The 13867-nt window shown below is 43.7% G+C and overlaps 1 protein-coding gene across 1 annotated transcript in view; it reads left to right on the top strand.

Moving 5' to 3' along the window:
- The window catches only part of SPECC1 (sperm antigen with calponin homology and coiled-coil domains 1), a 354946-nt gene that overhangs the window by 90951 nt on the left and 250128 nt on the right, over positions 1-13867 (top strand). The window contains exon 3 of the mRNA XM_036767682.1: positions 3896-4031. Within this exon, the coding sequence (XP_036623577.1) occupies positions 3896-4031 (136 nt within the window). The remainder of the gene's footprint in view (positions 1-3895; positions 4032-13867) is intronic.

The raw sequence follows: 13867 nt of genomic DNA, 5'->3' as shown, positions 1-13867 counted from the left end.
AAAGAGAAGGCAGCAGCATACACAGCTTCCTCCCACCCCAGAAATTCGGCAGAGAGAAGGAGAAATATAGAACAATATCTCGAGGGGAGCAGGGTATAATGAAGGGGTTTTTTCAGGATGGAGGAGATAGGATATGTTTGCATGCAGCAGAGAAGGAACCAATTAGTAAGTAGAGATTGAAGATTAGAGTGGAAGATGTTTATAAGGGCAATCCAACTGAGAAAGACAGGAGGGGATGATGGGATCAAAGAACTGGCCTTGGTGAAGAGAAAAGCCATCTCCTTACTCAGAATGGAGTAAAGGAGGAGAGAGTGGGGTTGAGATCAAGAGGTTTTACCTGGCATACAGTAGGCACTTAATAAATGCTCCCTGGGTTGTTGGGTTAGAGTGACTGAGAGGAGAAATAGGAGTTGGAAATAAGCAATTGTTTATTTTGATAATTTTGTTTCATTTTAATTGTTTAATAGTTTTGTTTAATTGATACGGTGATATGAACAAGTTTCAGTCTTGGTCTGACTATAGATTATACATCTCCCCCAAATCTCCTGCTCCCCGGATCTGGCTTCTCTATAACCTGTGGCCTGTCTGTTCTCTTAGTTCCATCCCACGTTTCTCATCCCATGTTGATCCTTCTGTGACAAAGATAAAGAAAATGGCAATGAATGAATAAAACATTTTAACTTTAATTAGAAGGAATATAAACATATTAAATTATTTTCTACCATGAAGACTACTTCATAAGGTAATTGTGTATGATTGTTTTTCAGGATATGTTTTTTCCTCTTTCAAAGGGTTTTCCTTTTAGGAGCCTGTGTTCAGACCTCTCTTATCATAAGAAAAATGAAGGCCAAATTAGTATCCCCCTGTGAGTCAGTTACCTCTTTTTCCTAGAACTGAGCAGAGCCCTGACTTACAGAGCCCCTGAAAGACAGGGAAATTCCTTCTTCAGAGAAAGAAGATATATTCCCTGCCCTCGGGAGGCTTATAGGCAGCTAATGTATGAGACAGAGCATTAGAGAGAAGCACAAGGGATAAGACATGTGTATTTGTTGTTTATGTGCAGTGTCGTACACCTATTGAGGAAGGCCAGAAAGCTAAAATGATCAAATGTGTCCCTAATGGCAAGAATGAGTGAAATCATTCAGATCAGGTGAAGAGAGAGTGGAACCCTGGAGTATTGGGTAAGGGGGTTGGTAGAAAAAGTGGGTGGAAGGAACACTTGGCCCAAGGGTCAGGGGACCTAGGTTCAAGTCCTCCCTCTGACACTAATCCTCTGCGTGACCCTGGATAAGTCACCTAACCCTGAGTCATGATTGCATCATCTAGAAATGAGAGGGCTAGACCAAATGGCTGTTGTCCATGGTTGTCTATCCACTTTTCTGGGATGCCTTAAAACAGAAAACTTAAGCCCATTGAATCACAGAATCACAGCTCTAGAATTTAGAAAGGACTCCAGAGGCCATCTAGTCCAACCCCCTCATTTTATAGAAGAGGAGACTGAGGGAAGTGCCTGGCCCAGAGGAAGGCTGTCAGGATCAGGGAAGGGCCTTAGAACATAGAATGTCAGAGCTGGAAGGGACTTACAAGGAAACTGAGACCCTGAGAAGTGACTTGTCCAAGGTCACACATCAGATTCATGCTAAAACTAACATAAGAACCCAGGTCTCCTGCCTCCCAGTCCAGCGGCCCTCCCTCTGTGCCCCAGCACTTCTGCCTGCTATTTAGTCTGGGGCACTTACCACTAATTAAGCAATTAAGCGCTGTCCAACACTCCCTCAGCTTTCAGATTAAATCCACTCTCCTTGCTCGTTTTTATGACATCAGAAAATGGGAACATTTGCCTTTGAAAGTAGGAACAGAAGCGTTTTGTTTGTGATCATGCATCTGGAATTCCCTGATGTCAGGCAGTCCATTTCCCTTCTTTATATGAGGAGCTCTCCAGGGACCATTCAGCCTCCACAATCGGATGTGCCTCATTGCTCTCACCCACTTCCTGTGGTGTTCGGGGAGCGAGGCTCCACCCCTGTCCCAGCATGAGGTGTCTGGAGTGTGGACTAGAGAATTCAAGCAGCACTGACCACCAGCAGCTGTTTTTTCACTTGGCTGCTGGCACCTCCAGGTGGATGGAGCCAGAAGGCTTGAAGAGGAAGAGCCAGGTCAGAAGCCCCAAGAAGTGGGTTCCAGCACAGTGGCTCTCCACTACTCTATTAATCCAGGCATGATACCTGTCCTGGATGATCCAAGAATGGCCACATTTATGTGTAGAGGCCAAGCTTAAAAGAGAAAAGGAATTTTAGATTTGTGGCTCTTAGATTTAGCAGATGGCAGCCTTCCTTTTCTGGTGATACCAGGGGACAGTTTTGCAGTGAAATGCATTTGAGGTCACCAATTGATGCCTATTAATGTCTTTGTTCACAAAGACTCACTTCTGGTCTAATAAATCTGGCAGTATTCCCCAGGCAAGGAGCCAGTTTGGGCTGACCATGGCCCTCTTTTTTAGAACAAGCTGCACTCTCTCCCTCCACCCCCTCTTAAGATAGGGCAGATCCCCTCTGAAGTCACTGCTGGTGGGTAACAGCTGCATTCTTCAAAGCTGCGTCATTACAAGGGGGTCACTAGGGGTCTGGCTTAGTATAAGCCCCTGTGTCCCGCTGCTTAGCACACAGAGCTGGACAGCACCACAAGGATGCTCTTGTCCAGCCCCCTCATTTTACAGAAGAGGAGATGGGCAGGCCGTGTTGTTTGCCCAAGGGTCACATAGTGAGTTAGTGACCAATCTGGTTTTTCCCAGCCTGATGCATTTTCTCACGTTGCCTTGTATTTCTTTCCATCAATCCCACAATTCCCTGTTTCCTTGGTCACCACAGAAATCCTAGGTCTGTAGATTTAGAGCCGGAAATGGTGACTGGACTATAGATGGAGACCTCAAAGGGAATTACAATTCCATATGTTCCTACTCCCCCCCCCACCCTCCATTTTACAAATGAGGAAAGAGTGTGGGGCAGTCCTAGATCATAGCTTCTTAGAGCTGGAAGGAATCTTAGAAGTCATCGAGTTGAATCTTTCATTTTACAGATGAGGAAACTGAGGCAAAGAGATTACCTGGGTAAAGGTCACATATAGGTAGTAAGTGGCAGAGCTGAGATTTGAACCCAGATCTTTAGACTCCAAATCCTTGACTGTTTCCATCAGACTGCACTGCAGAGATTTTCCCTCACTACTCGAATTGAAATTCTAGACCATATTATTAAAGAGATGACTGATGAAATCTAGAAAAGGAAGCAGTGATCACGAAGTGCCAGCTTTTCTTCACTGAGAACAAGTCATCCAGACTAAGCTCATTTCCCTTTCTGTGACGAGATTGCTAATGGATCACCGGGATGCTGGAGAGATAGTAATAATAACTTTAAGGTTTTCAAAGTGCTTTCCAGACATTATCTCATTTGATCACAACAACCCTGTGAAGTAGGTGATATTCCCATATTCCTGATACAGAAACTGAGGCAGAAGTTAAGGAACTTGGTCAGAATCACACAGCTAGCTGGTCTTTGAGTTATTCTAATGATTCAAACTCAAAAAGTCTTCCTGACTCCACATCCAAAATGCCATCCATCACACCTGCCTGCCTCCGTAGAGATGACTTGCTGGATTTTAGTAGAGCTTTTGACAGAGCCTCTTTTGGTGTTAGGCGAAAGATAGTGAAATGTGGGTGAGATAATGCTATAATTAGAGGGATGAATGACCAGAGGTCTGCAGTCCATCAGCAGGTATTTATTAAGCACTTCCTGTGTTCCAGGTAGTGTACTGGGCACAGGGGATGCTCCAGCTCCCAGGGGATACTTACGAGTCTTCTTTCTTGTCCCCTCTCCCCTTCTCCTGCCTTTCTTCCTTACAGCTAAAGAGGGCCAGTAGTGATGACATGCTCACCAAACCAGGCAGCGCCAGCTCCTCTGGAACCTCCAGGCTGAAGAAGACGGTGACTTCTGGTGCCATCTCGGAGCTTGCGGAGAACCGTTTAAAGAGCTGCGTAGGTAGGCAGGATCCGAGCAAACCCCAGCCCTGTCCTCTGCACCAACCCCTTTCACTCTGACTGCTCCAGGATCACAGTTCCCTCGTGATTCTGTAGCTAACAGCTTCTCCTCTTAGCCTGCTGTGAAGTTGGTAGGGCAGGCATTGGGGCTGAGGAGGGTTTCGTTGACATGGGGATCTGTGACTGGGGAAAGGTCCACCATTGTAGACCTGCTTAGGACTTGAGTCTTTGAAGGTCTCCTGAGGCACTTGACGGGTTCTGGGACCTGCCCAGGGCTACCATGAAGGGTAGAACGTGAATGACAGAAGCCAAGATGGACCCCCGAAGCCACATTGCCTCTTGCAGATGTCGGAGGAAACAACATGATTAGCTACTGAGGCTTAAAACCACACTATGATCAAGGAACACTTTGTATAACTCTTTGTATAGGCTCTGAATGTACACCCCTTCAGTAGGGTATCCCCAAGAACCTAGTCCAGGCTCTGCAACAGGGGAGGTGCTCGAGGTATACCTGGCAGTTGGTTTTTAAAGGCGGAACAAAGACCAATCAGTGATAATCATAGGGAAGTGAACTTACTTTGCAAACAAAAGCAAGCCATCTCTCTGGACCTTGGGCAACTTTCTAATAACTCTCTCTAAATCTATGAGTCCATGAGCCTATAAGTCTCTGACCTGCCAGCTTATAGGTCGTTTGGATAGGATGAGAAGATATGGACAGGTAGTGGTCTTCACCACCTAGGGGGAGTAGGGAAGAGAATCCGCATCAGGTGCTTTACAAATATCATCTGATTTAATCTTCCTAACAACCCTGCAAGGTAACATTAATAACTAACATTTATGGGGCACCAACTGTGTACTTGGTATTATGCTAAGCACTTTCCAATTATTATCTCATGCGATCCACACAACAACCCTGTGAAGTAGGCACTGTTACTATTCCTCACTTTAAAATTGTGGAAACTGAGGCAAATAGAGGTTGAGTGACCTGCCCAGGGTCATACAGCTAGCAAGTGTCCAAGATTGGATTTGCACTCAGGTCTTCCTGACTTCGGGCCCAGAGCTCTATCCACTGAGCTATCTCACTGACACAATGTGGATAAGAAAAAAGGGTCATTAATGACTAACTTGGAGAATCATAGGAGTATCTGGGACTGGAAGAGGGGACCTCAGAAGCCATCCAGATCAAACCCCTCATTTTATACATGTGGACACTTGGGCCCTAGGGAGTTTAAGTGATTTGCCCTAGATCATTCCCAGAATGAGTTTCCAAAGGTGGCGGGCATCCAGTGACCTTTAATTTTACTGGTTTTCAAGAACTGATCCGGGGAGATGGCCCCATCTTGTCTTTCACTTTTTTCTGCCTTAGGTAGCCTGGTGGTAATTTCCCTTCATATCACAGATCTTACGTTTGTTTCAGTTTTGTGTAAAAATCAAAAAAAGACATTGGAGGCCATGGTGAAAATTGTTTTCCCCGTTATGAAAACATGAAAATCTCATCTTCCATTTACTTCTCATGGCACTTTAAAAATCATTTTCCAGAGAATCCTCTTATTCCTTCCTCTCAGCAGGTTTTTATTATGTGTTGAATGCTTTTATTTAACAGCAGTAAAGAGGCATTTTATAAAAGATCTAGCAGTACTACTAACTTTAATGAAACGATTTTCTGACTCAATTATGCTTAGGTGAGAATGCATCATCTTTAGTTAAATAACTTTTTGTTATTGAAATACTAATTTTTTTTCTCTCAACCACATTAATCTCTACTATAAATTATGGCTCTGTTTTTTCAAATTCACTGTGATTTTGAGTTCTTTTAATTCTGGTTAAGTTGAGAGATAGACCACTAGGTGGCGCCAACATCAAGCACATTGACTTGCACCCAATCTCCAATTCTTTGATAAGGTTCATGGTTTGCTTTGGTTTGATCTGAGAATAACGGGATTGAGCATTGGAAGGGAACCCAGCAGAGCATCTAGCTCAACTCATTCCTGGAAGACAGTCCTTACTCTTGAAGACTTTTGAGGGGAAAGAAATTTATCAGTCATTTCTCAGTGGAACATGTAATTAGAAGAGTGGAATGGTTTGGAAAATCCTGTTAAGGGAGAATACAAGTTCCTAGATTTAGAGCTGGAAAGGACCTCAGAAGCTATGGAGCCCATTCCTCTCATTTTGCAGGTAGGTGAACTGAGGCCCAGAGAGTTTAAGTGATTTTGCCTAATGTCACAAAGAGGAGTAGGTTGCAGTTCTAAGATTGAAACTCAGATTGTGGCTCCAAGTTCAGTTCCACTATACCACGATATGGCTTCCTTATACTCCAAATTCATTTATTTTGAATATTGGGAGTTGGTTCGTATATTAGTCACCCTCTTCTCAATCAATTCCAGTGGCTCCCTGTTACCTCCAGGAACAACTATAAATTCTCTTGTTTAGTATTTAAAGCTTTTGGGTTTTTTTTGGTTTTTTTTTTTTTTTGGAGGGGGGAAGGCAGGGCAATTGGGGTTAAGTGACTTGCCCAAGGTCACACAGATATGTCAAGTGTCTGAGGCCAAATTTGAACTCAGGTCCTCCTGACTCCAGGGCCGGTGTTCTCCTCACTACGCCACCTAGCTGCCCCTATTTAAAGCTTTTTTACAACCTTACAGACTTTATACATCTTACTCCCCTCCGAGTACCCATGTCATCTCTGGCCCCCATGCATTTGGACTTCCTGTTCACCATGCTTGCAATGGCTCTCCCTCCCAACCTCTGATTCTTAGGCTCAAGGCTTCCAAGACTCAACTTAAGTGCCATCTCCTTTGGCCTTTCTGTCTCTTCCCCTCCCCCATTTCCCAAGCCTCCAGTGCCTTCCCCATGTTGATTTGTATATATTGCCTCCACCATTAGAACATTAACTCATTGAAGGCAGGGACTCCTTTTGCTTTTCTTTGTGTCTGAAGTGCTTAAGTAAACACTTATTAGATGCTGCTAGATTGATTAGTGATTAAATATGAATATGTTTTAACTTTGTAAGCAGAAGACTAGACGCGTTATAAAGGGTTGACCAGAAGGCTGTTTGGAGTGCTTCTGTTTGGAATCCCATTTTTTAGAAAGTGCCTTAGCAGATGGAATGTACCCAGAGCAGAAGGTGATGGAAGGTTGGAGATGGTGCCATATGAGGAGCCATTGACAGAGCTAAGGAGCCCAGACAAGTCCCAGGCAAGGCATGAATAGTTATCTTGAAGGGTTTGAAGAGCAGTCACATGGAAGAGGAAGAAGCAGCAGTCACATGGAAGAAGAAGAAGTTTCATTCTGCTTGGCCTCTGAGGAAAGAACCAAGAGCAATGAGGCAGGGGAGGTGGGGGCAGGGAGAGCCAAAAAAGGGGCAGATTTAGGCTGGAAGTCAAGGACAACTTTGGAAGTCTCCAAAAGTGGACTGTGCTCCCCTAGAGCTAATGGGTTCACCTGCACCAGAGGCCTTCAAGTAGAGGCTGCATAACCACTGGGAGGGGATAGCACCCAGGGGATGCCTGTCTGGGTCTGAGTTGGACAAGATGACCCAGAGATTCTGTGACTCTGGGAAGGGAGAACTATAGATCACCTCTTGAACTCAGAAAGCACTAGCTTAAAGTTTGGGGAAGGCCAGCTCTGGATCTGGCATCCTAGGACTTGGGTGACCTTGAAGTAGGCGGTCTCTGAGGATCTTCCCAGCTCTAAATCTACGAGCCTCAGATCTGCCATATAAGGTTGTCCAACCATTCCACCCTTTCACTGGGACAGAGCATCCCAAAAGTCCAGGTTCAGTTGATAGTAGCTTAAAAGTGCACTAAAAGTTTTGGGACACCCCATCTGTATCATCGAGAAGTAGCTGATAAATGTCTTTCCCCTTCAGATATCTAGATTAGTCTCACATGGCAGAATTATCAAATGAGCGGAATATTAACATGACATAACTCACCTTATTACCCTCTCTGGGCCCCCATTTCCCGAACTATGTAAAGGTTGTTAAAAAAAAGCTTTAAATGCTAACTAAACAAAGGACTTTATAGTTGCTCCTGGAGGTAGCAGGGAGCACTGGAATTGATTGAGAAGAGGGTGACTAATATAAAGATACAAATATTCAAAATAAATGAATTCGGGGTATAAGGAAGCCATATTGCGGTATAGTGGAACTGAACTTGGAGCTGCAATCTGAGTTTCAATCTTAGTAGATGAAATCCAAGGTCCCTTCTAGCTTTCAAGCTTTGCTTCCATGATTTTATGTTAATTCCAACCCATTAAAGCTTGGAACGGCACAAAGACTTTTGGGACACCTCGTATGCTGCTGTAATGTGGTTATTCAATAGTTGTATCAATGCCTGGAAGCTGAGTGTGAAGGACAGAACAATGTTTTGTCATTGGGTAACACAAGGAGAGGCAGCTGAGAGTACGGCCCAACTCCCGGGGTCATTCTCCGATACAGATTAATGTCTTACCTACAGACTGCCATGACTGAGTTACAGATCGTATGTTTGTGGACCCAGGTTTGAATTCTGCCTCTGATACTTGCAAGTTAATTAGGGTCTCAAGAGTGGGGAGGGACCTCAGGTCATTTAGTCCGGCTGTTCTTTTGTAGTTGAGGTGAAGTAGTTTGTCTGAGGTCAGATGGGTTGTGAGAGGCAGAGCTGGGTCTGGAATCCAGTTTCCCAGACTCCAAACTCAACACTCTCTCTACTGTGGCACATTAACTCTCAGTGTATAGTGTCCTAAAAAATAGGGGACCTAAGACAACGGTAGTGCTGCTAGGTGGCACCATAGCGCACAGAGCACCAGGCCTGGAGTCAAAAAGACTCATCTTCTTGAGTTCAAATCTGATCTCAGACACTTACTAGCTGTGTGACCCTGGGCAAGTCACTTCACCTTGTTTGCCTCAGTTTCCTCATCTGTAAAATGAGCTGGAGAAGGAAATGGCAAACCACTCCTGTATCTTTGCCAAGAAAACCTCAAATGGGGTCACAAAGACTTGCACATGACCGAAATGACTGAACAACCACAATAATGGTTTGATATATGATAAATATATGATAAATGTTTAACATATAAATTACATATATATAGTTCAAATTTTTAATATTGTATGTAAGAAAACCCCTATAGGGTATAGTTGAAGAGAATGATTACCTAACATCATATAGCAAGACATCTTTTTCCAAAGTTCATGCATTGTCTCTCTCTCTCTCTAATTTTTAAAGTAATTCATGAAAATTATTCTCCCAGCACAGGCGGAGTCATTTGATTAGCATGTGCCCAAGCCCGCTGGAGCCATGTGCCAGGGACTAAGATGTTCGGCTGGGAAGTAGTTGGTTAGAAACATTGGGGACAGCAGTGTTTGTGATAATTAAATATGTCAATGGCCAGATGACGTCAGCTAACTCAATGTGGGAGATGCTTTAGAAGAAACATGTCAGAGGTGATTATAAAAACTCAAGCTAAGGGAGGGTAGAGGAAAGAAGCGACAAGATGCTTTCAGCTATCTGCTTGAGTAAGGTCAGCTCAGACCCTTCAAGAGGGCCACAGTAGCTAGATATCTGAAGTGGAGAGAGTGCTGGGCCTGGAGTCAAGGGGACGAGTTCAAATCCTACCTGAGATACTTACCATCTGTGTGACCCTGGGCAAGTCTCAGAGGCTCAGTTTTGTCATTTGAAAAAGGACTCCACTTCTAAGAGATGTGATCTTTGAGAGGGTGGTAGCCTGGCCAAGACTGCTTGGCCCCATGCCACAATACACAAATTCAGCATGGAAGATGAGAGAATCATGACGCAGAGGTGCCCACAGCATCATGAGCTGGCCTAGCAGAAGGGGTTCCCCCAGCCCCCAGCCTGGGGAATCTTTCTTTGTTCTCCTCCTACACATTGGCTTCCAGAGACTATTCATGAGAAAGGCAGGGGGGTGTAGGAGGACTTTCCAGTGAATTCATGGAAGATTGAAGTTCAGGTCTGTGAACTTGCCTATGACCTCCTAAAATGGTCAAGTCCCTCTGTGGAAAACAGTATCAGATTTGCTCTTTCAGCTGCTTTTCCTGGTGGACTTCATACACAGGGCTATTGTGTGGCTGCTCACTGCTTGGAGGATTCTCTAGTTCCCTGGGGTTCACTGCTGGGCTGGATGAAATTTCCGCTTGCATAGTAATTCCTTCCATGTCATCATCCATTCAATAGAGAGAAGAGGGATGGATGATGGTGGTGAAAAGGGCCCTGACCATACCTGGAAGACCACAGATTTTCCCCTTGGAGCAATGATAGCACTCAGGCACTCAGCATGGAAGCACCTTTCACTCCCTTCCCAATGGCACCAGACTCTGGTTCCCAGTGTGGAAACCCCCTCCACCAAGGTGTATCAGCAACTGTTCTGCCTCTTACAGTCTGATTGATTACCTGGGGCACTGCCCCGAGTCCCACAGCCAGGATCCCAGACTATCATCATTGCTAGCATTTCTATTACTTTAATATTTCTTTAAGGTTTACAATGTATTCTTGTCTATCTATCTATCTATCTATCTATCTATCTATCCATCCTTATATAAATATATGTATATATGTGTGTAAACACATGTAAATCTATATATACATATGTATTTACATATGTATTATCTCATCTGGTCCTCACCACACTCAAAGAGATTAAGTGGCTTGTCTGTGGTCACACAGTTAGAAAGTGTTGGGGCAGCTGGGTGGCTCAGTGGATAGAACACAGGCCCTGGAGTCAAGGACCTGCATTCAAATCAAGCTTCAGACACTTAGTAGCTGTGTGACCCTGGACAAGTCACTTAACCTTGACTGCCTAAAAAAAAGTGTCTGAGGCAGCATTTGAAGTCACATCTTCCAGCCATCTCAGGGTCTGATTGAGACAGTTGTGCTTTTTGACAGCTCCCAAAAGAAGTGCAGGTTCAGTGGCTCTATGCTGTGAATACCTCAACAAGCATTTATCATGGGTCTTCTGTGTGCCAGACTGTGCTGAGCACTACAAAGACAAAAATGAAGCAATGATTCCTGCTCTCCAGGCGTTTGCAATCTCTCTGGGAGATGATAAACACATAAATAAGTGTGTATATACAAGTTATATTGTGTGTGTGTGTGTGTGTGTAGGTCACTAGCAAATAAGGGCATCAGAAGAAATTTCTGAACCGAGTTATTTGTAAGAAAACATCTCATACAACAACCGATGTCATTTATCCCATGTTGCTGGGAAATGAGATGTTCCACATAACTGAAATTCTCCATTTAACTGAAGCCTACCACTTTAAGCACCGTTTCATGTTATTTTAATAACCTTTGCTGGAAATCTCTCAAAAACATATTGCATGGAGTAAAGAGAGTTTGCCACAGCTACAACAATGTAAATAGGTCACCAGTGGAGAGGCAGCAAATCCCTGGTCAGTTCTAATAGTCAATGTCCATACTTCACTAAGTCACAGGGGCCCATCCTTCCTCCCAGGTGGCAACGGAAAAACCATTTTTCAGGGAATGTACTGTATGAAGGGGGTCTGTTTGGGGGTTTATTGGAGAAGGTCACTCAAGTCAAGATAAAATGTGTCGAATTTTTAAAATTCAGTGCATTTCATTCTCAGAAAGGCCTCAGAATGCTAAGAGGCATTTCATGGCTTCTCAGAGCTTCATTTAACCTTTTCTTGATGACTCCAAATCATCATTATGAATGTGGGAGAATTAAAGCCCTAAGGACCCCTAGAGATAATCTAGTCCCACTTCCTTGAAGATGCAGACAGCCTGTTAAATTTGCTTTTCTCTTCCCCCTCCTTGCAATACCTGGCCCTGTCACTCCTGATCAATAAAAAGGGGCCGAACCAAATTTAATACGTATTTGTTGTACATTGATCAGAGAAAAAGTCTTTAAAAGGATATAAATACCTCCTGCCACTCTCTCTCCCGAAAAGAGAATGGCGTCCTTTAGATATTTCCTTTCCCAAACTGGGACCTTTGAAGTGATAACATTACAAACAAGTTATATCTGCATTATGGATTTAACATGGGCTTCTATTTGTTTAGAGATTAACTGATTTTCAGAGATTCATTAAGGTATGCAAGTATGTGGGTTTTATTTATCTTTGCTTAGAGAGAGAGGAGACAGGGTGACATCTAATAGCAGGATAAAAAATTTCTTTCCCCCTGACAATTAGGGAGAGAACTAAGTGGTGATCATTTCTATGGAGGAGGGGCAGAGTTTGAAAATGGCAGTAAACCAATTAGGGAAACTCAGTTGGTTTAGTGAACCACTGTCATTTAACTCTGGAGTTCAATTGGTTGTAAATTACCCAGGATGCTAGTAGGGACCCTTCAGCAAACCGCTAGGAAATTTGGCAAGTATCCTTCTTCTTTTTAAAGGCCTTTAGTGCTAGCCCACCCAAGAACCCAGGAAACCTGCATATTACAGACAAAAAAATAGGCATAGAGAATATTGGGTTAAACACCTTTTTATTCTCAGTAGAGAGGTGGGAGGCTATGGGTGTAGAATGTGGCACACAGTGTCAGATTGAGGGTACCTGTGGTCTGTTGGCTTTGTTTAAACATAATTCTTTATTGCAAGGGATAGGGACCATGCCTGTAATTTAACTGAACTCCTGGATGAGAAAACTAATTGATATTGCTTAAAAAGAAAAAAAAAAGATGGGGCCAGCGATTTTATTGGTGTGTTCATGTTGTTTGTCCTTTGTTTTTGAAGAGGACCAATGACATCATGAGGTGATGTCTTGACTTGGGAGTGAATGGCATTTAAATGAGGCAGAGTTGTCAGCCTCCCTGTCTGAGGCCAGCTTTCTACCCATACTGTGTCCTGTTACAGGGTTGGAATTAATGGGGAAGGGATTGTGAAGAGGAAATGAGTAAGGCCCCAAAAAAGCAGGTGAGAAAAAAATTTTTTAATGTAGAAAACATGTAAAAATCAGATACTTCTCAACGGGTAAAAAAAAATGAAGGGGGAACACTATCCCCATCAAACAATATCAGAGAATTGAGGTATCTGGAAGGGATTCTGCTAGTAAAATTCAACATGTGCCTTAAACTGAAATGAAACGGCTCAGGATTTCTATCCAGAGGAATCCCTTGGGATTTTAGAACCATGATCTTCTTTCATTAAAGGAAAGGAGGAGGGTGATAAGACTGAGCCAACGGGGATCTAATTGCCCCATTTCTAACATCTACCCCCCCACCATGAGATTTATGCTTGGGGTTACTGGCTTGGAGTGTCTCTTATTTTAAATTCTTTGTCTTGAGTCTGTGGCAGCCCTGGCCTGGTAGATGGGGAGGAGGAGAAGATGGGGAGGGTAGGAAGGCTCTCAGGAAGCATTTGTCAAGGGCCTACCCTGGAGGTGATACCCCGAGAGGAACCAACAATCCCTCATCTCTAGGAGCTTATGATGAAGCCACGGAAATAGAATGTTAAGCCATAAGAAAACAACAGAAACAAATTTGAGGGTTTTTATGTTTCCTCCTCATAACTATGCAAACTTCTGTGTGAATTGTGAACTCTTTGCATGTTTGTTTCTCTTGTAATAAACTTAGTAAGTTGTGATTGCCTGTTGGCAAAGGGCAGGGTCATAGATTTTGAGCTGAAAGGGATCCTAAAGGCTATCAAGTCTATTTTACAGATGAGGAAACTGAGGCTGGGAGAGATTAAGTGATTTGCCCAGTGTCACACACTACATGCCTGTGTGTAGTAGTAGTAAGTGATCCAGGATTTGAACCCAAGTCCACTGACCAATTAATTTGTCATAAGCTGTGTTAAGGTGGGATAGAGTGCTCAGGAAGACCTGGTTCAAATCCAGCCTCAGATGCTTACTAGCTCTGTGACCCTGTGCAAGTCACTTAA

The sequence above is a fragment of the Trichosurus vulpecula genome, chromosome 7 (assembly GCF_011100635.1).
Source record: "Trichosurus vulpecula isolate mTriVul1 chromosome 7, mTriVul1.pri, whole genome shotgun sequence".
In the NCBI taxonomy this organism is placed as follows: Eukaryota; Metazoa; Chordata; class Mammalia; order Diprotodontia; family Phalangeridae; genus Trichosurus; species Trichosurus vulpecula.
This window is presented reverse-complemented; position numbering and strand designations above follow the sequence as displayed.